This window comes from Dama dama, chromosome 11 (assembly GCF_033118175.1).
Source record: "Dama dama isolate Ldn47 chromosome 11, ASM3311817v1, whole genome shotgun sequence".
NCBI lineage: Eukaryota > Metazoa > Chordata > Mammalia > Artiodactyla > Cervidae > Dama > Dama dama.
In genome coordinates, this window is record NC_083691.1 from 8,698,280 (window position 1) to 8,720,397 (window position 22,118).

Sequence of the window (22,118 nt, forward strand, 5' to 3'; positions counted from 1 at the left end):
TCACACATTTTGAAAGGAAAAGCAGTTTAAATGTTTCCACTGTATACTTTCCCTCTCTCTCCATCTGGCTTTTAGTAGACAAAACAAACCCAAACAGTGTAGCTGGTGGCAGTCTCTAGGCACAATCTACTTTGCTCATGTTGGGCACGTTGAGTCTAAAATAGTACCACCTCCACCAGCTTTTTTTTCTTCTCCCATTCCTTCTCCTCCCCCAGCATCTCCCAGCCCTAGCTTCTCTTAGCTAGGGTTGAAATACCATACTCTTCAATCCCTCAGAGTGCTCCCACTCTTAGATTTGTCCCTTTGGAGAAACAAACGAGCCCAGTTCCAAATCTAAAACTCATACTGAAAGGAAATTCTAAAAATAATGATGATCTCTCTGTTACTCTGAGTCACCTCCCTCACCCTCCTGGAATTTTCTTTTGTTCTGTAAGAAGAACTGCTGCAGGAAGGGGGAAATATTAGTCCTCCATCCCAGTGACCAGAACAAGATATCACTTATTACTAATGTGTATGTGCATACCTGTTTTCTTCCCTGCCCTCATGGCAATTTTCAGCTTTTAAAAACGTACATACTGGGGCTTCCCTGGTGGTCCAGTGGCTAAGATTCTGTGCTTGCAATGCAAGTGGTCTGGGTTCAATCCTTGGTCAGGGAACTAGATCTTGCATGCCACAACAAGGATCAAAGATCTCGAGTTCCACAACTAAGACCCAGCGCAGCCAAATAAATAAATGTGCTCAGTTGCTTCTGTCATGTCTGACTGCGATCTCATGGACTGTAGCCTGCCAGGCACCTCTGTCCATGGGATTATCTCGGCAAGAATACTGGAGTGGGTTGCCAGTTCCTCCTCCGAGGGATCTTCATGACTCAGGGATCAAACCCGTGTCTCCTGCAGCTCCTGTATTGGCAGGTGGATTCTTTATCCCTGAGCCACCTGGGAAGCCCCCAAATAAATGATTTAAAGAAAACCTTACATTCTATAATGTTAGGACATAAGCGAACAAGCTAGAGGATGCAAAGCAATCTATTTGAAGATGCCATGAGTCACAATGGTCCTAGCTCCCAGCATCTTTACTGGGGTCTCCAGGGAACATGAATAACTAGACCAGAATTCATTCTGAAAAATGCCTGTTAGTTGTCTTTTACTTATTATGGGAAACCTGTAGGTACTGCTACTTGCCTTTGACTTATTATGGGCAGCATGACAGCTGGGTCTCACTGTCATGGCCAGTGGCCCAGGACAATGGGGCCATGGCTGGGGATGTGTTGGGCTGGCCATGCTCATGCCCCAGGCCTGTCTGAGTGCAATGAGCTTGGACATTACTGAGAACTTCAGTAGGTCCTCAGTAGGTCTTTCAGCAATGTGAGCTAAAGAGGGATGTGAGGGAGCAGAGGGAAAGCAAATAAAAATAGGATTAATTCTATCACTTCTCAAATGTCAAGAGATGGTAATGCAGCAGCCATTCCCAGGACTTAGAACCAACAAAGATACATCATTTTGGCTTTTTATCTCAGCTTGCAAGTTTTTTATACCTAAAGTAAATTTCTCAGAGCATTAACTACCTATAATTCTTCTAATTCCCTTATTATCAGTGGAGGGTAGGAAGTTCCCCCCATTTCATAGACACTTGAGGAAAGGGAAGACAGTTCCGAAGTGAAGAATTCTCTGAGAATAAATAAGTCCATCCATCACTGCAGTGGACAGAGACAGTGGCTCCTGGGATCTAGCGACCAAAACAAACAGCATGTGCCAGTCCACCATAACATTAGGCTTCAGGGTCATTACAGGTCCAGCGAGGCTAACCCTCAGGAGGGTTCACACAGGCCCAGGATACGTGTGAAGTGGGAGCGGATCATGGAAGGCTTGAAGGCAGGAGAAGGTTCCTCCCCTTCCTGGAACACTATGGTGACGATGTCGTTTCCAATGTGGCGCTTCCTTTCCACCTGGATGCAAATGAACAGCATCATTGAGAAGGCCGCTCACACACGGCATGTTCCCAGAGTTAATGCGCTAATGCAGCAAAACAAACTCCAATGCTCACAGAGCCCTGAGCTTCAGTATCTTTGACTCCTTGCCTCCCAAACTTCTCCAGCCCATCTCCTGGCTCATCCGGCAGTCTCTTCCGCTCCTCATCCAACTCAGGCCTGCATTTAATCTTCACTACCCTCCCCTAGGTGCCTCCTAACAGTCTCCTCGCCTCCATTCTCTCCCACTTTACTGCTCTGATCAGGTTCACCTTTACTCCTGCTTCATCTCCTTAGCCTGGAGTTCAAGGCCCCCAGATCAGAGGCATTACATCAGAATTCCCTGGGGACGGGCTCAAATATGCACATTTAAAAATATAAATGAATGCCTTCACTAGTTCTGAAGCACATACTTGGTGAGAACAGTGGCTCTATCTAATCTGACCCCAGCTGACCTTTCTAAAATCATCTTCTAGAGCTAGGGCCAGTAAATCTTTTTTTTTTTTTAATTAATGTTTTTTAATTGAAGGATAATTGCTTTACAGAATTTTGCTGTTTTCTGTCAAACCACAACATGAATCAGCCATAGATACATATATATCCCCTCCCTTCTGAACCTCCCTCCCACCTCCCTCCCCATCCCACCCCTCTAGGTTGATACAGAGCCCCTGTTTGCGTTTCCTGAGCCAGACAGCAAATTCCCATGGCTATCTATTTTGCATACGGTAATGTAAGTTTCCATGTTACTCTTTCCATACATCTCACCCTCTCCTCCCCTCTCCCCCTGTTCATAAGTCTATTCTTTATGTCTGTTTCTCCACTGCTGCCCTGGAAATAAATTCTTCAGTACCATTTTTCTAGATTCCGTATCCATGCATCAGAATACGGTATTTATCTTTCTCTTTCTGACTTACTTCACTCTGTATAATAGGTTCTAGGTTCATCCACCTCATTAGAACTGTCTCAGATGCGTTCCTTATTATGGCTGAGTAATATTCCATTGTGTATATGTCAGTAAATCTTTTCTGTGAAGGTCCAGACTCTTGACAGTCCCTTGTACTGCAAGGAGATCAAACCAGTCAATCCTAAAGGAAATCAACCCTGAATAGTCATTGGAAGGACTGCTGCTGAAGCTCCAATACTTTGGCCACCTGATGTGAAGAGCCGACTCATTGGAAAAGACCCTGATGTTGGGAAAGATCGAGGACAGGAGGAAAATAAGGGCGTAACAGAGGAAGAGATGGTTGGATGGCATCACCGACTCAATGGACATGAGTTTGAGCAAGCTTCAGGATATGGTGAAGGACAGGGAAACCTGGTATGCTGCAGTTTATGGGGTCGCTAAGAGTTGGTCATGACTGGGCAACTTGATGCTTTTGAACTGTGGTGTTGGAGAAGACTCTTGAGAGTCCCTTGGACTGCAAGGAGATCCAACCTGTCCATCCTAAAGGAAATCAGTCCTGAATATTCACTGAAAGGACTGATGTTGAAGCTGAAACTCCAATCCTTTGGTCACCTGATGTGAAGAACTGACTCATTTGAAAAGACCCTGATGCTGGGAAAGATTGAAGGCAGGAGGAGAAGGGGAAGACAGAGGATGAGATGGTTGGCTGGCATCACTGACTCAATGGACATGAGTTTGAGTAAACTCTGGGAGTTGGCAATGGACAGGGAAGCCTGGCGTGCTGCAGTCCATGGGCTCGCGAAGAGTCAGACAAGACTGAGCGACTGAACTGAACTGAACTGAGCAACTGCACAACAACTAAGGTCCAGACAGTAAGTATTTGGGGTATGCAGATCATATTATTTACAACCCCAGCTCCGCTGTCGTGGCACAAAAGCAGCTGTAGACAATTCATAAATCAATGGGCAAGACTGTTTTCCAATAACACTTTATTTAACAAACCAAGCAGTCTGCTGGATCTGGTCCATGGGCCATAGTTTGCCAAGCCCTGTCCAAGACCTTTGCATAACTGGTCTTTGCATAACTGGCCAAAGAGAATGATTCACTTTTCTCCGTGGATCCCTCTGTGTCCCCTATTCTACATTGTAAGCTCCTGAGAACAGGATCTCTATCTGACTCATATAAGATCATACTCTTATTTTGCAAATGAAAAAACTAAGGCTTAGAGATGCTCTGATAATTTCAGTTCAATTCAATGCAAAAAGATTTTTGGCAATTACTTCTTAGATATGACACTAAAGGCATAGCCAATGAAAGAAAAATGCATAAATTTGATTACATTAAAATTTAAAACTTCTGTTTACAATAAAGGATACTATCAACAAAATAAAAAGGCACCCCAAAGAATGGGAGAAATATATACAAGTCATATATTCAATCATATATAAAGAACTCCTACAACACAACAACAAAAAAACTCAAATAATGTGATTAAAATATAAGCATAGGACTTGAATACACAATGCTTTAAAGAAAATATACAGATGGATAATAAACACAAAAGATGCTCAATATCACTAATAATTACAGAAATGCAAATCAAAAGCAAAATGAGATACCACCTCACACCCATCAGAATAGCTATTTTAAAACAACTCAAATAACAAGTGTTGTTACAAATGTGGAGAAATTGGAGCTCATGCATTGCTGGTAGGAATGTAAAACAGAGCCACTACTGGGAAAAATATTTAAAAAATTAAACACAGAACTACCATATAATCCAGTAATTTCACTTTTGGGTATATACTCCCAAAATTGAAAGCAGATACTCAAACAAATATTTGTACACCAATGCTCTTAGCAGCTGTATTGATAACAGCTGAAAGGTGGAAATGACTACCAATGGATAAAGAAAATGTGGTATAAAAATGTGGAATACTACTCAGCCTTAAAAAAGAAGGAAATTCTGACACATGGTACAATATGGATGAACCTGAGGACATTGTGATAGTGAAATAAGCCAGAGAGAAAGGAAAAATGTATGATTCCACTTACATAAGATTCCTAGAATGATGAAATTCATCAAGACAGAGAGGATTGCGGTGGGTGCCAAGGGCTGGGGGAGGGAGAAATGTGGATTTACTGATTAATGGGTACAGGCTTTCATTATGGGAAGATGATAAAGTTCTGGAGATGGACCGTGGTGATGACCTGCACAACAATGCACTTAATGGAATTAATGCCACTGAACTGTAAATTCAAAAGTGGTTAAAATTGTAAACGTTATGTTAAAATGACAATAAGTAATTGCTGATCCATCAACTGATGAATGGATAAACAAAATGTATCTATAAAATAGGAAATTATTCTGCAATAAAAAGGGATGAAATACAGATACAGGCTACAACATGGACAAACCTTGAAAACATGACAAGTGCAAGAAGCTAGTTACAAAAGACCACATATGATGTGATTCCATTTATACAAAGTGTCCAGAATAGACAAATCGAAAGAGAAAGCAGGTTGCTAGTTACCAGAGGCTAGGCAGCGGGGAGTGGGGAGTGATGGCAAAGCCCTGAGAGATTTCTCTTCAGGGTAATGAAATATTCTAAAATTGACTATGGTGATAGTTGAATAATCATGTGAACATATTTAAGTGGGTTAAGTGAATGGTATATGAAATATGTCTCAATAAAGTTTTTATATATATTTTTATAAGTAATTATTTAGCTCCTGCTCTATACAAGGAACAAAGCAGACAAAATTCCTGCCTTCGTGGGGCATACACTCTAGCAGTGCGCACAGAAATTACACAGTAAACGTAAACAAGTATTCTAAATAATATGTGTAATGTTAGGTGACACTGTGTGCCATGGAGGAACGGGAGCATGCAGGGGCCTGGGGGCGCTGGGGTTGGGTGGGTTGTGGCTTTAATTCAGTCATGGGGTCATTTTAACAGCGGGCATTTGGGTAGATCTGAGGGTGGTGAGTGAGTCAGCCAGAGGATACCAGGTAGCAGAGAGTTCTAGGAAGAAGGAAGGGTAACTTAAAGCCTTGGAGCTTTAAGTGGAGCAGTGTCTGGTGACTCGGGACAGGAAAGGGAGACAATGTGACTGGAAGGGAGGAAACCAGGAGAGCAGTGGGTGAGGGGACCAGAGAGGAGCGGAGGCCACTCGGGGCCTTCAGCCACTCTAAGGATCTGGGTTTGACTCTGAGTGAAGCGGAAGCCACTAGGCGTTTGGGAAGAGGCTGACACGCATTTTTAAGGATCGCTATGGCCAGTGGATTGAGAAATACTCTGTCAGGGCACCAGGGAGGCTGGAGAGGCATTTATTCAGCATGGTAACTGAAGTGTGACAAAAGCTCAGGTGTCACCTGAAGGTCGAGCCCACAGGATTTCCTGACAAACTGAATGTGGGATGAGAAGGAGAGACAAGAATCAAGAATGATTCTAAGGCCATCTTGCCTCAGACACTGAAAGAGGAGGGAATTCAGCTTTGGACAGACAGGGTATGAGACGTGGAGCCCAGGGGAGGCGTCAAGAAGGCTGCATATTTGGTCTGGAGTTCCCCCTAGGCTGGCTGGGGATGTAAGTTTGGGAGTCTGTGGCAGATAAAACCTATTCAGAGCCATGAGATGTGCTGGGACATGAATGGGTGTGTGAGTGTAGAAAGAGCAGAGAAAGGAGCTGAGAACTGAGCCCTGGGGCTGTCATCACACACAATGAGTCCAGGATCTCAGAGCCACCGTGAGGCAGAACTGGGGCTGGGCCCAGGGCTGACACAGAGCCTCTGCTTTTATCTGGTCCTGAAAGCTGCCTTTGTCCATAGTTCATCAGGCTCTCTGTCTATCAGATCTAGTCCCTTAAATCTATTTCTCACTTCCACTGTATATTCATAAGGGATTTGATTTAGGTCATACCTGAATGGTCTAGTGGTCATCCCCACTCTCTTGTTTAAGTCTGAATTTGGCAATAATCACTGCAGATGGTGACTGCAGCCATGAAATTAAAAGACGCTTACTCCTTGGAAGGAAAGTTATGACCAACCTAGATAGCATATTAAAAAGCAGAGACATTACTTTGCCAACAAAGGTCCGTCTGGTCAAGGCTATGGTTTTTCCAGTGGTTATGTATGGATGTGAGAGTTGGACTGTGAAGAAAGCTGAGTGCCGAATAACTGATGCTTTTGAACTGTGGTGTTGGAGAAGACTCTTGAGAGTCCCTTGGACTGCAAGGAGATCCAACCTGTCCATCCTAAAGGAAATCAGTCCTGAATATTCACTGAAAGGACTGATGTTGAAGCTGAAACTCCAATGCTTTGGCCACCTGATGTGAAGAACTGACTCATTTGAAAAGACCCTGATGCTGGGAAAGATTGAAGGCAGGAGGAGAAGGGGACGACAGAGGATGAGATAGTTGGCTGGCATCACTGACTCAATGGACATGAGTTTGAGTAAACTCTGGGAGTTGGCAACGGACAGGGAAGCCTGGCGTGCTGCGATTCATGGGGTCGCAAAGAGTCGGACACGACTGAGCGACTGAACTGAATTGAACTGAACTGAACTGAAAGCTGCCTTGGGTTCTGGAGCGCTGGGAGACTGGATCTTAGGGGCGAGTATATCACAGATGTTAGGGAGAAGACAAGCCCCAGAAAGACAAATATCAACACCGGCTTCCTTGCCCCCACTGTGGTTTATTTCAGTGATAGAGGAGAGAGATGAAGGAGTTATTGTAAAACCAAAATCTCCAAAATCTTTGTGAAAGTTTGTTTCTTTACATCAGGTTTGGGATGTGGCTCAGACTGTTCCACTAGTGTTTTAGATGTTAGGAGATCAAAGAGCCACCAAGATCTTATGAGCCACCAAGATTTCTTGACTGTTACCTTAGGCCCCAAAGAGACCATGGCAGGTACAGACAGAGGCTTGCAGTTACTGGTCCTTCTCTGCACCGAGAAGGTTCACTGTCATTCTGCACTTCTTTGGCTCTCTTCCCCCCTGCTTTATCTTTCTGATAATAGAGACAAGTTTCATAGTTGTGATTTTCTTCACATCTACTGATGCTGGGCAAGTACTACACACAGATCCAGCTAAGACGTTGAGAACACTGGAGTTCATCTGGGAACATTTCAGTGCTCCTGGTGAGCCTGTTTTGTCTTAATATGCTAACAGCCCCTTCAAAAAGATAAGGTTAAAGTCTGGAGTTGGGCAAAGGTTGATCTGTCACATTTATTCCTCCTGTCTCCGACTAATGCCATCATTTGTCACAGGACACAGGCAATTTTGGTGAATGTACGGGGCTGAAAAGGTCAGGGTTGGGGGAGGAGAAGGGTTATGAAATATTTCAGTGGAATTTTTTCCCTATCATTGTTGCGATGTAAGAGGTCAACATAATTCATGGTGAGTGTGAGGGTCAGCTTGGTCTCTCTTCTCCATATGAACCCAGGATCCTAAGAGCTTCATCTCCTAAGAGGTGAAGCCTGGTAGTGATAATATAGGTCACCTCAGCCACACAAGGGAAGAAGCTTGCAAAAAGGAACTCTTAGACACTTAAGTAAGCTTACTGGGCCGAGGCACTTCCTGCTTATGCCAGTCCCTTACCAGTTAGCCTTCTAAAATCAGAGCAAGTTTAAATTCTCCAGAGGGTCTGCACTGCCTGTAAGACAATCCTCCAGCTCCTTACTCCGGGCCCCAAACCATCAAACAGAACTAGCTCTTCCTTAGCCCACCAGCTGCATGTCCCCGAAGCATCGCTACGTCTCATGATCACAACATCACTTTTTAGCCCAGCGGTCTGCTTTGTGTCTTTCTCCTACTGGAGTCTTACTGAAATAAGGATTATAAGTGTTTAGAAAAAAGCCCTTTTAGCCCTCACATCCTGTCTCTAGGTTCACATTTCTCGCAAGTCTTTGCTGAACAACTGTCTATTCATGTTTGTGACATTTACTTACACAGATGCCTTCAATGTGTACAAAAGGGATAAGAATCTAATACAAAGGTAAATGGAACCCCCCAAATCCTTAAAAAACCAGCAGCATGTATCTTTGTTATATCTAGATTTCATCAAATGGGCAAGTTTTCTCTTGGAAACAGCTAATCTCTGCGGTGGGTAGAGTGTTCTTAGGTAGTTTTTTTTGCAACGGGACACAGGCCATTGGGGAAATGGTCAGTGTTAACTTCCTGCATTAACCTGAAAAAATGCGTGCAACCATTCTGACAAGACACAGGCGCATGGACAGAAGTCACAGGATGCGTATATGCAAAACAGTCTGTCGGGGTCTAGAAAACCACACTCACACACAGGCACACACACACACGGTCACACAGACACACAGGTGCATGACTGTCTGAGCCTTTATCTCCTGAAGGGGCCAGCACCAGTGACGGTAGTTCTTCCTAAGCCTTGGTGAAACTGCAAGCAAACAGACTGGAAACAACATCCCCAAACTGGTCCTGAAATTCAGCTCGTGTATGAACATCCACAGTCTTTGATTCTATGAAGTCAGCAATGCGTTCTCCACACTGAGGTCACCGGTGGGTGTTTTGCGTGTTCACACATACCTGCTGTTTGTTCTCTTTGGAATATGGCAACATGGTGGAAACATGAAACATGATCTCATGCCCTTGGTAGATGGTATAAACAGAATGAATCCCTGTGGTGTCATCTGTAAAATACAATATGCATTTAGTGGGCACAGGGAATCCTGAGGCCGTAAGGAAACAGTCTTTATTTGCAGGCTAGAGGAACACAGCAGTTAGCCCATTCCAAAGATCCTATGATCATCCACCTGAGTGGAGGCAACAGTACGAATCCCTCTCCAGCTGAGGCAAGGCTACTGCCCACGTGGGGGCCTCTTCTTCCCCCTCTAAGTTCTCTTGCTGTTTCATTCATGCCTTGCTTAGAGCAGAGGAGATTATCAGAAGTCTGAGCCCCAAGGGACAGCATGTTACAGCTCCTTGCCTTCTAGTTACTGCTGGTGTCCTGGCCAAAATGAACACAAGATGACATACAAGTAATTATCATGTCCATAAAACAAAAGGAGCTATATCCCTGGCAGCATTGTATAACGACTAATAGCATGGAGTTTGGAGTTGGGCAGACTCAGATTTGAGTTCTCATTAGCTATGTTTCTTCTGACACATTACCTCACCTTTCTCTGAGCCTCAGTTTCTTAAAACTTGCAAATAGAGATAAAAGTAGTGTCTAACTCCTAGGGGTGTCTATCAGATTATCCCAGGAAAGGGAAATGAGGCTGATGGACTCCACGAGTGACCATGGGCACACAGAGCTTGTCAGAGGGGTCATGGGGGTGGGAAGCTGGGCCTGACCACTGGGGCTGAATACTGTATCCCAACATCTACCAGCTAAGGTACTCTCAGTTAAGCTCTCACAAACCGCCTGACCTTCCCTTATTCAGAATCTGTGAAGTGACTTCAGCGTGGGCTGGTGCAGAGATAAGGCCCCCAGAGGCTCAGGGTACCCTATTTGAAGCTTATCAAATTTAGGCCAGTGAGCCTCACGTCACCTGCCTGGCTTACCTCCAGGACTGGCTGTGAAGAGCAGATAAAATGACAGAAGTACAGGCATAAGAACAAACCCAGAAATGCTATACGGTTATAAGACAGCATACTCCACCCTGGGTATAAATTCAAATTCAGATGAGGCTGGCAAACAAAACTTCTACAAAACACAACAGAATGGAGGAGGAGGCAAGCTTACTTTTGGTGTCCAGACCACCACGGTAGCCTGTCCAGCCCTTGAGAGTGATGGTGTCACCCAGCAGATTTAAAAATTTTTGAAAAGCATCGCTTCCGATTTCTGTAAGAAGAGGTGAAGTGTGAACAAAGTGCAGTGTCCACAAGGTCCTAGTTTCTAGCTATGTACTGAAATCCTTTGAAGATTAACTAGGCTCCACGGACATTCCCTCTTCTGGAGACTGTGCAGGAGGCCCACACTTCCCAGAATCTGAGGAAAGGAAAAACTACAGAGTCAGTATAAGCAACCTGAGTGCTGCCAGGCTGGATTCACAAGGATCTAGTAATGCAGAAGGAAAACATTATTACTACTCCTATCAATAAGGAACAGGTGTTTAATACGAAAAGTGCTAAATAACAGGAAAAGAGGGCCATTTTCTAATTCTCTTAAGCATAAAAATCCCAGAGAAAAATTTCCCTGTTGCTCCTGAGATAACAAATCCCCATGTAATTTTCCAGTTACACTGAATCCCCCATGCCAGTGTCTGGCACAGATTCAGTGACCAGTGAATATTTGTCAAATGAACAAAACTGGGCAAACATGTGTCCTACCAAATTTACCCTGAAAATTTACCCTTCAACGTCATAAAAACTATTGGTTATTTCTTTGCATTAAAGACTCAGCAGGTAAGATGAGTTGGAATCTAAATTGCAATGAGGAGGGGCAGGGTTTGCTTTAGAAAAAGGGGGAGACACTCACCATTGCTGAACATGTCATCATCTGTGAGCTGGCCATCTTTGGCAAAAAGAACCCCAAACTTGAAATTCACAGAGCCCTTACAATGAGACAACAAAAGGTGCTAGATTTAATTTTCTCATCAAAGCAGACACAGTTATGAGATGTGTTGGTCATTATTTAGGGACCCTACAGTGACCTCAAAGGCTACTTGCTAGATTACTTCCTCCCCTCCACCTCAATTTTGACCCATATTAACAACAATTATTTGTTGATTTTTATAGATTTTTATAGCTTACGGAGGAAACCCTGTGTTCTTCTGTGAGTTCACTGGAAATTTCATTACCAATGGAGCCTGCAGGATGCCAGATCCATTCTGCAGCAAAACAGTGCTCAAAGTAAACAGACCCCAGGAGCTCACAGGACTGGCACCATGCTCTGATCAGCCCAGCAGTGGCAGTCTGGAACCCAGCTAGCAGAGAGCTCAGAGAGATTCAAAGTTTAAGCCAACAACCTGAGGCTAAAAACTCACAGATTCTTTTAGAAATAGAAATGGAAACTGAAGACAATGTAGTCTAAAAGCTCATTTGCCCCAATTCCTAAAGCTATTTAATCTCAAAAAGTCACAAAACAGATGTGGGGAGAAAAAAGCAATCAAGAAGTAGCCAGTGCAAATGTTCAGTCTACTATCCTCAACATTAAATGTAGGATTAAAATCAGATCCTGTGGGAGTGATAAATACCAAATGCAAGATAGCAGCTTCTACAGGGAAGAGAGAATAGGATCGGGGAGCTCAATTGTATTTATTTAATTTTTGGCTGCGCCACTTGCCTTGCAGAATTTTTCCTGACCCAGAACTAAACCTGGGTCACCACAGTGAAAGCCCAGAATCCTAACCACAAGGCCACCAGGGAAATACCACAATTGTGTTTTTCATATAATTTTTTCTTAAACTGAGTAATAGGTTCGTAGGTCTTCATTATATTATAGTCTATGCTTTTTTTGTAATGCATAATTAAAACAAAAATCTGAGGTTGGAAAAGATCAATTTTTGCAAGGCTGTCTGATGAGGGGATTCTAAGTTGCCAGTTAAGGAGCCAACAGAGAACCAAAGTGAATAAAATATTGCCAGCCATATTGAGAAAAAGACAATCCTTCGATGCCTCTGCCATTTGACCTCATAGAGATCATTTCTGAACTCAGAGGTCTGCTTCTGGAAAATAGGCCCTAGAGAAAGAGCACAATTCTTAGGTGGAAGAGGAAAGGCTATTTTTGATTCCTCTTCTCCAACCTGTCATGGGCTTAGGCAAGGGCAGTATGGGTAGACTTGGCCTTGGGAATGTGGAAACTATTGAGATTGTAGAAAAACTAGCCTTGTAGATTGTTTCTGTTGGAAACAGCTAGGGAGTGGAATCCATTAAGAATAAAATGTTTAAAAATGACACAGTATTATAGTGACTTGGTATTAAAAGAAAATTAATATCAAAAAAATAATAACCCTACCCTCCAAAAAAGAAACTATACCCCACTTGGATTTTTAATGCAAGCCATTTCACTCTTGAGGCCTGGGAAGTGATTAGGGTGAGCCCAACCTTTGGCAAAACCTAACCTACTTTTCTCCTTCCCAAGCCTTTGCAGGGGATCTCTCAAGTCATCTAGGGGAAGACAGACGTTTAGTCCATTTCTCCATCAAGGTGATCCCCTGGAGAAGGAAATAGCAACCCACTCCAGTATTCTGCCTGGAAAATCCCATGGACAGAGGAGCCTGGAGGGCTAAAGTTCACGGATCGCAAAGAGTTGACACAACTTAGTGACTAAACAACAACAACAACAACAACAAAGCATTGCCAATGGGGCAGAGGTGGGTGGGTCAAGGCAGAGCACAGAATTCAGGATGGCTGGTCTGGGAGCATTCAAACTCTGAAAAGCCAAGGGGCTAAGGCTGTACTTCTAAACATTCTTCTGTCCCCAGTACATCTGAAGGACAGATGCATACCATCAGTAGTAATAATTTTCTATCTAGTGGTTTTCTCTGTAGAGTGAGGAAGACAGAGGTAGCTTTCAGGATGGTGCCTCCACCCAGGGCTCTTGCCCACCATGTGGGTCTCAGCTCACATGTCAATTCAGAGAGGCCTTCCCTGATCTCCCAACATGGTCACCCTCCCCGCACTGTTAGTCTCCTTCATGGCACCTTGTTTATCTTCTTAATAGATCTATTTACACTCTGTAATTCTTTTTATTGAACTTGCACATTTGTCTGTTTCAACCACTAGAACTTGGGCTTCTCTGGTGGTTCAGTGGTAAAGAATCTGCCTGTGGTGCTAGAGATGAAGAAGACCTGGGTTCAATCCCTTGGTCAGGAAGATCCCCTGGAGGAGGGCATGGCAACCCACTCCAGTATTCCTGCCTGGAGAATCCCATGGACAGAGGAGCCTGGCAGTCGCAAAGAGTCGGACACGACTGAAGTGACTGAGCACGCACGCACCACTAGAACGTAAGTCCCAGGGAGGAGAGATGGTACACATCTTACTCTCTGTGGAATCTCCAGGGCCCGCCACTGTGCTGAGTATTTTGGAGAGGGTTAATAAATATTCATGGAACAACTGTGTGTGTGATAAATGAGAAAAGAAACACAAGTGGTCAGAAACAACTTATTTTTCACAGTTGCCTCCAAATGGTCACCTCTTCTGCATAAACCTGTTTTTGGTAAATTTCTTGGGGTTTTTGTCAAGGATCTCTGTCACTCTGGGGTTCTTCTTCTTCTTTTTTTTTTGTAGCTCTTCTTTCTCTGTTTTGGGAATGATGATAGCAATCAAGTATCTCCATGACTCTGGCACCTTTTCCATTCTCAGTGGTATCTTAATAAGTACCTACAGTGGTTTGGGGTCTGACAGATAACCTTCTTAGAATAACAGCACAGGGATTAAAGCAGTGGTTCTCAAACTTGAATGGGCATCAGTATCAGCTGGAAGGCTTATTAAAATAAAGATTGCTGGCCCCATCCTCAGGGTCTCCAATCCCACAGGTCTGGGGTAGGGTCCAAGAATCTGTATTTGTGACAAGTCCACAGGTGATGCTGACACTGCTGGCCCAGGGACCCCTGTCTGAGAATCACTGGACTGGAGGAAGCAACCAGCAGAAGTCAGGAGGCTCAGGGTCACATCCAGCTGGGCTGACAGCTAGCAAGCCAAGGGCAGAAGTATTGGGTCAAAGGCTGAAACGATGAGCTGTGAACTAACAGCCCTATGCTCCACTGAATCCATGCTTTCATTTTACAGACAGGACAACTGAAGCCCAGGGAAGACGAGATGTGCCCAAGCCTGGGACTAAGTGGATGGCAGGACTGGAGCTGGAAGTTGGGGCTCCCGACTTGCAAGGCAGTGCTCTTTTCAACCCAGGGCCACGGTCTTCTCAGGATGGTTTTGAGTTGAGTGAAGTTGAGAGTTACAAGCAGAAATAGGGCCTATTGCTGCCTGATCACTGGCTGAAGCTTTGGAAAGTTTTTCTGGGGCTGCTCTGTCACTGGCACCAGCACCCTTGCCGAGAGGACCCCGCCCACTTCAAGTTCAGTTTAGTTCAGTCACTCAGTTCAGTTGGACTCTTTGAGACCCCATGGACTGCAGCATGCAGTCCCTGTCCATCACCAACTCCCGTAGTTTAAACTCACGTCCATCGAGTCAGTGATGCCATCCAACCATCTCATCCTCTGTCATCCTCTTCTTCTCCTGCCTTCAATCTTTCCCAGCATCAGGGTCTTTTCCAGTGAGTCAGTTCTTCGTATCAGGTGGCCAAAGTATTGGAGTTTCAGCTTCAGCATCACTTCAGCCTCCACTTCAGGTGGAGGCTCCCAAAAGACTGGTGCTTCAAGGCCTGGGTAAGTACTTGAAATTACAGAGTCTCATTTAGGTAATTTTGTTTCCAGGGCTTCCCAAATGTTGTCAATGACTGACAGGGTTGTCTCCTATCTCCAGGAATCAAGGTATTGCTGAACAGATGCACTGTATTTCTGGAGGAGATAGCTTTTATGAGGGGCTATTTGAGGAGGGCATCACTTGACTTGGGGCTATCTGACCATCACGGGTCATATTTTAACAGCATTGAACCTGCTGTCATCGGTGCTTCATGAGGCTGGCTGCTACTTGCAGCAGGGGGTCTTGTGGGATGACTGGGAGTGCAAAGTCTCAAGACATACCTGGGCCCCCGGAGGGAAGTGACTGGTGGAGGGAATAGTGGGAACTGGTTTTATCAGGACTTCAGTCCCACTCAGACACTCACCATAGAGATAAGGTCATATTTGTAATTCCTACTCGTATGGGACTTTACATTTTTAAGTTCCAAATTTTTGAGACAAAACTCAACATGATTATAAACCAACGTATAGTCACATTTTTGAGAATTAATAGTATGCTAGGAATTATATTTCTTCTAAGGAAAGTGAAGTGTGAGAGGGAAGAATAAAGGAGGAGATGGGAATGACTCCATCTCCATGAGATGGTTGGATGGCATCACCAACTCAATGGACGAGTTTGAGCAAGCTCTGGGAGCTGGTGAAGGACAGGGAAGCCTGGTGTGCTGCAGTCCATGGGGTCGCAAAGAGTCGGACGTGACTGAGCGACTGAACACAAAGCTCCGCTGATTCCAAAAGAATCTTTTGGGATCAAGAAATGATGTCCTAATTCAAAACTGGATACCCCCAGTTCCTCGTTACTCTTGTCTGGGCAATGCCTCCATATTTCTGGGTTTCACGTGTTCCTACACATCTGTCAACCCCTCCATGTGTGTTTGCCTGGGACACCATGTTTTTTCTTGCCGAGGGGAGAGGGGGCTCTCTACACAATGGATTTCAGGACACCAACAACACTTTACCAAATAACTAACCTTTCAGGAACATCACTAGTATTGTTAATTTTTTCCCTGCTCATCTTTGCAGCTGATTTTCACTATAATTGGGAGGAACTGGGATAAATTCAAGAAGCAGGTGGGGTTAAAGAAGAGTGCCTTGGCCACACAGCTCTCAGGGAGGCTGTGAAGGATGTTGATCACTGGTCACAGCTCTTCAAGTACCTTACAACGAGTGCCCTTGTTGCTACTAGCAAATATCCCCTTACTAAGGAAATAAAATAGAGAAATAAAGAGATGAGCTACCCCTTTTTCAAAATTTGGGAGGTCCAAAGACAAGTACGAGAGAATAAACCAAACAGCAAACAGGGGTTCTTCAAGAGACGGAGGAAGTGGTGAAGTGGGGGAGCTTTCGTGTTTCCCACTGGGGTGTGTGAGCTTAGTCACTCAGTTGTATCTGACGCTTTGTGAACCCATGGACTGTAGCCCGCCAGGCTCCTCTGTTCATGGAATTCTCCCGGCAAGAACACTGGAGTGGGTAACCATTCCCTTTTCCAGGGGATCTTCCCAGCCCAAGATTGAACCCAGTTCTGCATTGCAGGCAGATTCTTTGCCATCTGAGCCGCCAGAGAAGCTCCTTCCTGTTTTCCACGGATACATCTCTGTACTGTTTGTCACAAAGGGCAGGTGCATATACTGTGTGGGCGTGCAGTAAATACTAATGAATTAGTAATTTTGAGACATAAAAACTATACATGCACGCGTGCTAAGTTGCTTCAGTCGTGTCCAATTCTTTGTGACTCTATGGACTGTAGCGCTCCAGGCTCCTCTGTCCACGGAATTCTCCAGGCAAGAAGACCGGGGTGGGTTGCCACGCTCTCCTCCAGGGGACCTTCCCGACCCAGGGATCGAACCCACATCTCCAACGGCTCCTGCACTGCATGCAGATTCTTTACTGCTGAGACATGAGGGAAGCCTAAAACTATACATGGTGTAACTCTAATCTTGTGTAAAATATGGCAAATATAGATCAAAATAGGATACTCTACCAATACCAGTTTTCTCTATGATTTTAGGTGACATTTTCCTTATATCTTTTGTTCATTTCTGCATTTTTCAAATGTTTACCAGAAATGTGTATGACTTTTATCTTTTGCCTTTTACAATTACACATGGAGTTCATGGATTCTTCAGCAACAAGCATGATATGTACATGTACATGGATAATATGTAGATTACAATGTAGATGTCTCCTTTTGCCCATTCTCTGCCACATCCTGCCCGACACTTCCACTAACCTGCCCACGGCAATTCCTGCCAACAATGTGGGGGAAAGCCTCTCCGCCTCCTTCCTCAACTTTACATTGCCATGTTCAGGAATCAGCTGAGATGTCGCTGCCTCAGAGAAACCTTCTCTGTTTGGCCAGTGGGTAAAATCTACTCCTTCTGCTGTGTTATGACCTTGTTTACTTTCCCCAAAGCTCTTGGAATTGTCGGTAGGACTGTGTTTATGTTTGTTTATTTTCTTGCTTAGTTTGTCTCAGCTCAGCAGATTGTAGCTCCATGAAGAAGGGACCTTGCCTTGTTCATCAATGTATCCCCAACGCCTCAAACAGTAGACAGTACACCCACAGTCAGAGGTCAGTAAACATTTGCTGAATCAAGGAATGAATGAATATACATAGAAATCTTTGCCTATAGAAACAACTAGGCTTATACTGTATTGCCCCACAAATTGTTTTTTCCTCAGTAAGTACTATGTTGTGGAAATCTTCCCATGCCAGTAAAGATCTACCTCATTTCTTTCAATGGCATCATACAATTTCATAATTCACTCAGTCAATAAGTAATTCACATATTTAACCAAATATTTACTATGTGTCCTCTATATGTACTATTCTAGGCTCTGAGGATACATCTGTGAAGAAAAATGGAAGAAGTCCCTGTTCTAGTGGGGGCAACAGATAAAAACTGAATAAATGAAATCCATGTGTTAAGATGATCAACAAAGCAGTGTAGGAGGGCAGTGGGTGAGAGATATTCTAGTTAAGGGGCTGGGAAGTCCTCCCTGAGCAGAGATGCCAATCAAGAGAGGGTGTGACCCAGGAGATATCTGGGACGAGCATCCCTGCAGTGGGAGCAGCAGGCTTCCTGAGGACATGGAAGCAGGAGGTCAGTGGCTAGTGTGGAGCAGAGGATGGCCTTATTACACAGGCCCTAGCAGGCTGCAGTGAAGACCTTGGGCTTCACTCTGAGTGGGATGGGAAGCCATTGAGTTCTGAGCAAAGGGAGGAGATGGCTTGCCATGTTTGGATGCTCTATGAAAACCAGAAGAGAGGGCAAGAGAGGAAGCAGGCAGAAGAGCAGGAGGCTCTGCAGAATCCAGGTGGGCGATGGTAGGGCTGGTGTCTATGGATCAGAGTGGTGGTGGTGGAAGCACTGAGAAGCATGTGAGTCAGGGATATGTTTTGAAGAAGTGTCATCGGAATGTGCCGATGGATTAGATGGGGTGTGAGAGATGGGAGGTATTAAGGATGTTTCCAAGTCTGGCCTTAGCGACTGGACAGGTGATAGAGCCATTTACCAATAGGAACAGTGTACACACACTCTCATTGAGTGAATAGTTAACTGTTGAGTGACAGTATTTCAGATATTTCTCTATGTTAGTCATGCACTTATGAAACCTAACATTCTTTTTTAAGTGGGACAACAAGGAATGGAAACATGCACATCATACGGCATTGTGAATGTGCTAACAAAGTACCTTAGCTTTAATTAAACGAAAATGAAAACCTCATTCCTCATCCTGATCATGGGATTAAAATTTGAATGATTCCAAGCAGATTTAAGCAGCTTGACTGTTTCTCTATCTTTATGGCTAGCTGCACAGAAAATTCTGAAATACACCAGACAAAATACGTCAGTCAAGTCTTCCAGCGATAAGAGACTGGCTGTGCAAATCCACGGAGAGGTGTGCCTGGGAGAAAAGGCTGTGTTTCTGGTGAACGGGAAGCTCACTGACAAACAGCAAGGCGGGGTAGCAGGACCCGGCATCTCGCGACAGTACTTACCTCTTGTTCTTCAAGGACCAGCAAGTCCTGTCAAATGAAGTTCAAAAAGTTAAGTCCAAAATGAATGGTGATCATTTTATGTTGACTTTCTGTGAAAGCCAAGCTTCATCTACTGTCACTGACACCACTTTTCTCCACTTCAAAATATTCCATTTTTAAGCTAAAGTTTACTTTTCCTGTGTACTTTTTGGATGCAGTGATTTGTCAGAACTCTTTTCCCTATGCTGAAAGCTGGTTGCTCAAGCTTCCTAAGGGAAACCTACAGACACCTGATCACAGCAGGGGAACTACTGCTGGTAAGCTTCACACACATGCATGCGCGCACACACACACACACACACACACACACACACACACACACACACGGACACACACACAGGATGGAAGGGAAGCTCATGAGCGAAAGGGAGAATGTGACAGTGTCTTTGGTGAAAACAGGCACAGAGGTATGACATAAATAGGCAGAAGGTTGCTATATCTTGTTTTCAGATGTTCCTCTGCGGGATGATTCTATCGGCTGCCCGCTGCCTCCTGGACAGAACCCAGTCATGCTGCCTCTCCAACCTCTTCCCATGCCACCCCGCCTGGCATGCCAGCTCCTTGAAGCTCAGCTCTGACACACAACTGTCACACTGTTGGTGATGGCTGCATTTATAAGTTTCAAGGGGAGAATTTAGAAGTGAAATTGATTGCAACTGCAAGACAAAAATCTAGTTGCCATTTTTCTGATGGACCATTACCTTGATTATGACTCTAAACATTTTTCTCCCAAGACAGACTGATTTCCTTTAACATTAAGTCCTAAGAAAACAGGACAGCTTTCTGGACACCTGCTATCCTCTGAATTACTGAAAATGACAGACTCCCAGCCTCCATCTTAGTCAGTTCCCATCAGACTCTCAGGTGGGAAGTTCTTCATGATGAGAACCACTGGTGATTCTGGTTGGGAATCCTAGGCTAAGAATCACTGATAATTTGTCAGTTTTAACACTGTGACCACATTATACAATTATGAAGCACAAAGTTCTGGGTTACCTTTTGTATCTCAGGGTGAAAAATTTCCCTGGGGCCTTTCTCGAATTTGTCCAGATTCATGGCACTGCAACAGAACAGAAGAGTGAGCCTAGTGTGGTGGTGACTTAAACAACGTGGAGCCCATCTCAGGGCCTCAGAAAAGCTAAGTATTACACCCCAAAAGATCATAGCTGGATTCCTGGAGGGGCCAAAGGAGGTAGGGGATCAATGGAACGATCAGTGAAGGAACATACCTGAGTAACCAACCTTGGAGGCTGCCCCTGAAGCACACTCAGCAGGGAGGAGTGGGGAGCACCTGCTGTAGGCAACCTTGACTAATCTCCATGATTCTTATTTTTATTTACCAAAAGGGAGATTCACTGACATTTACATAGTAATGAATGATAAGATGAAATGTAATTAAGATGACCTGACATGTCATTCTTCCTTTGATAATTCCTCTCTCACTAAGGGCAAAAGGTTGTTCTTAACAAGATTATTCTTTTATGTTTTGCTTTGAATTTCCTTGAGCTAAGTTCCTCTAGGGCAAAACAAGGTAATTGAACAAAATGATCTCTGAGACCTCTTCAGCAAGAATCCTCATATCTGTAAATGAAAAGTAAAGATAATAGCTGTATTTACAGAATATTTACTAAATGCCAGGCACCCTGCTAAATACTTCACATGAATTATCTCATTCAATCTCTATGAGGCAAGTACTATTTTATCCTCATTTTAAGGATGAGGAAATTGAGCCTCGGAAGTTAAAGAACTAGTTAAGGATAACAAAGCTGTTAAGTCATGAAGCCAAGATTTGAACTCAGCTTATCTGACCCAATAGTATGTATATTTTAATTTTTAAGTTTTCAAGTTGATGAGTGTAACAGAGAAAATCTTTTCTTTTATTGGCAGCAACTGTAGAAGTCTTAATCTTTGCAACTTTAAAATACTTTCTTGCTGCAGCTTGCTCTGGCTATGAGTGGTGGGCCGAAAAATGAAGATCTACTCAGATAACTAAATTAAAATTCATTGAGAACCCCAGTCTTTAAGTATATAGAAGAAAGGAGCTGGAAATTTCATCATTTTAGAAGAAGAAAATAAAAGGATTTACAGAAAATTACAGAAAATTAGGCCAATATAATTCAAAGGATAACTCTTAAAGTTCAGATTTAGAAGCAGCAAGATACTTCAGTGCTCAACAAAAAGGTTAACCTCTCCATGGATGCATTCTTAGCTCTGGCTTCAGACTGGCCAGGAGAAAAACCAGGGGGCCTACAGCTGAGGGGAGAAGGTCTGCAATTCAAAGACAAAATCAAGCTTGAAAACAAGATACAAAGTGTTTTACTTCTTAATCTCAGGACCAGTTGCAATCACTAATGGACTGTCAGGTTCATCACTGTAAGAGACATGCTGCCAAGTAACAGTAACAGGTGGGAACATGGAAAACACCATCTCCGACCACCACCTGGTTGTAGATGAATAGACACTAAACCACCAGGCCACCGGGATAAGCTCTCAGAGTCACACAGGACTAGTGTGTGACATTAGTGGTTGACAGCCCAAGCCCTGGAGCCACACGACCTAGGTTTAAATCCCAGCACTGTGGTCTACCAGCTGTGAGATCTCTGTCAAACCCCTTCACCTCTCTGAAGCTCCAGTCCCTCCTACGTAGGGTAGTGGTAATAGGTGGTAATAGATCTACTTTACGGAGCTGGCTTAAAGATTTCCTAAGAGAATGCTTGTAAAACATTCAGCACAGTGCCTGACAAACAGAAGCTACTGTTACTGTGCCATCTCAGCTGCTGACAAAGCACCAGGCTGACCTGAGTGGCCGCACTGCCAAGGGGAGGCTGGCACCTGACGTGGGGGAAAGAGCAGAGGGAGGTGGCAAGGGGC

At 44.1% G+C, this 22,118-nt stretch overlaps 1 protein-coding gene across 2 annotated transcripts in view; it reads right to left on the bottom strand.

Moving 5' to 3' along the window:
• The window catches only part of GARNL3 (GTPase activating Rap/RanGAP domain like 3), a 159,664-nt gene that overhangs the window by 36,725 nt on the left and 100,821 nt on the right, over window positions 1-22,118 (bottom strand). For both annotated transcript variants that reach the window (XM_061154616.1, XM_061154617.1), the window contains 6 exons: window positions 20,244-20,307; window positions 19,209-19,235; window positions 11,323-11,398; window positions 10,588-10,686; window positions 9,429-9,532; window positions 1,837-1,945 (listed from right to left, as the gene is read on the bottom strand). In XM_061154616.1, the coding sequence (XP_061010599.1) occupies window positions 1,837-1,945; window positions 9,429-9,532; window positions 10,588-10,686; window positions 11,323-11,398; window positions 19,209-19,235; window positions 20,244-20,307 (479 nt within the window). The remainder of the gene's footprint in view (window positions 1-1,836; window positions 1,946-9,428; window positions 9,533-10,587; window positions 10,687-11,322; window positions 11,399-19,208; window positions 19,236-20,243; window positions 20,308-22,118) is intronic.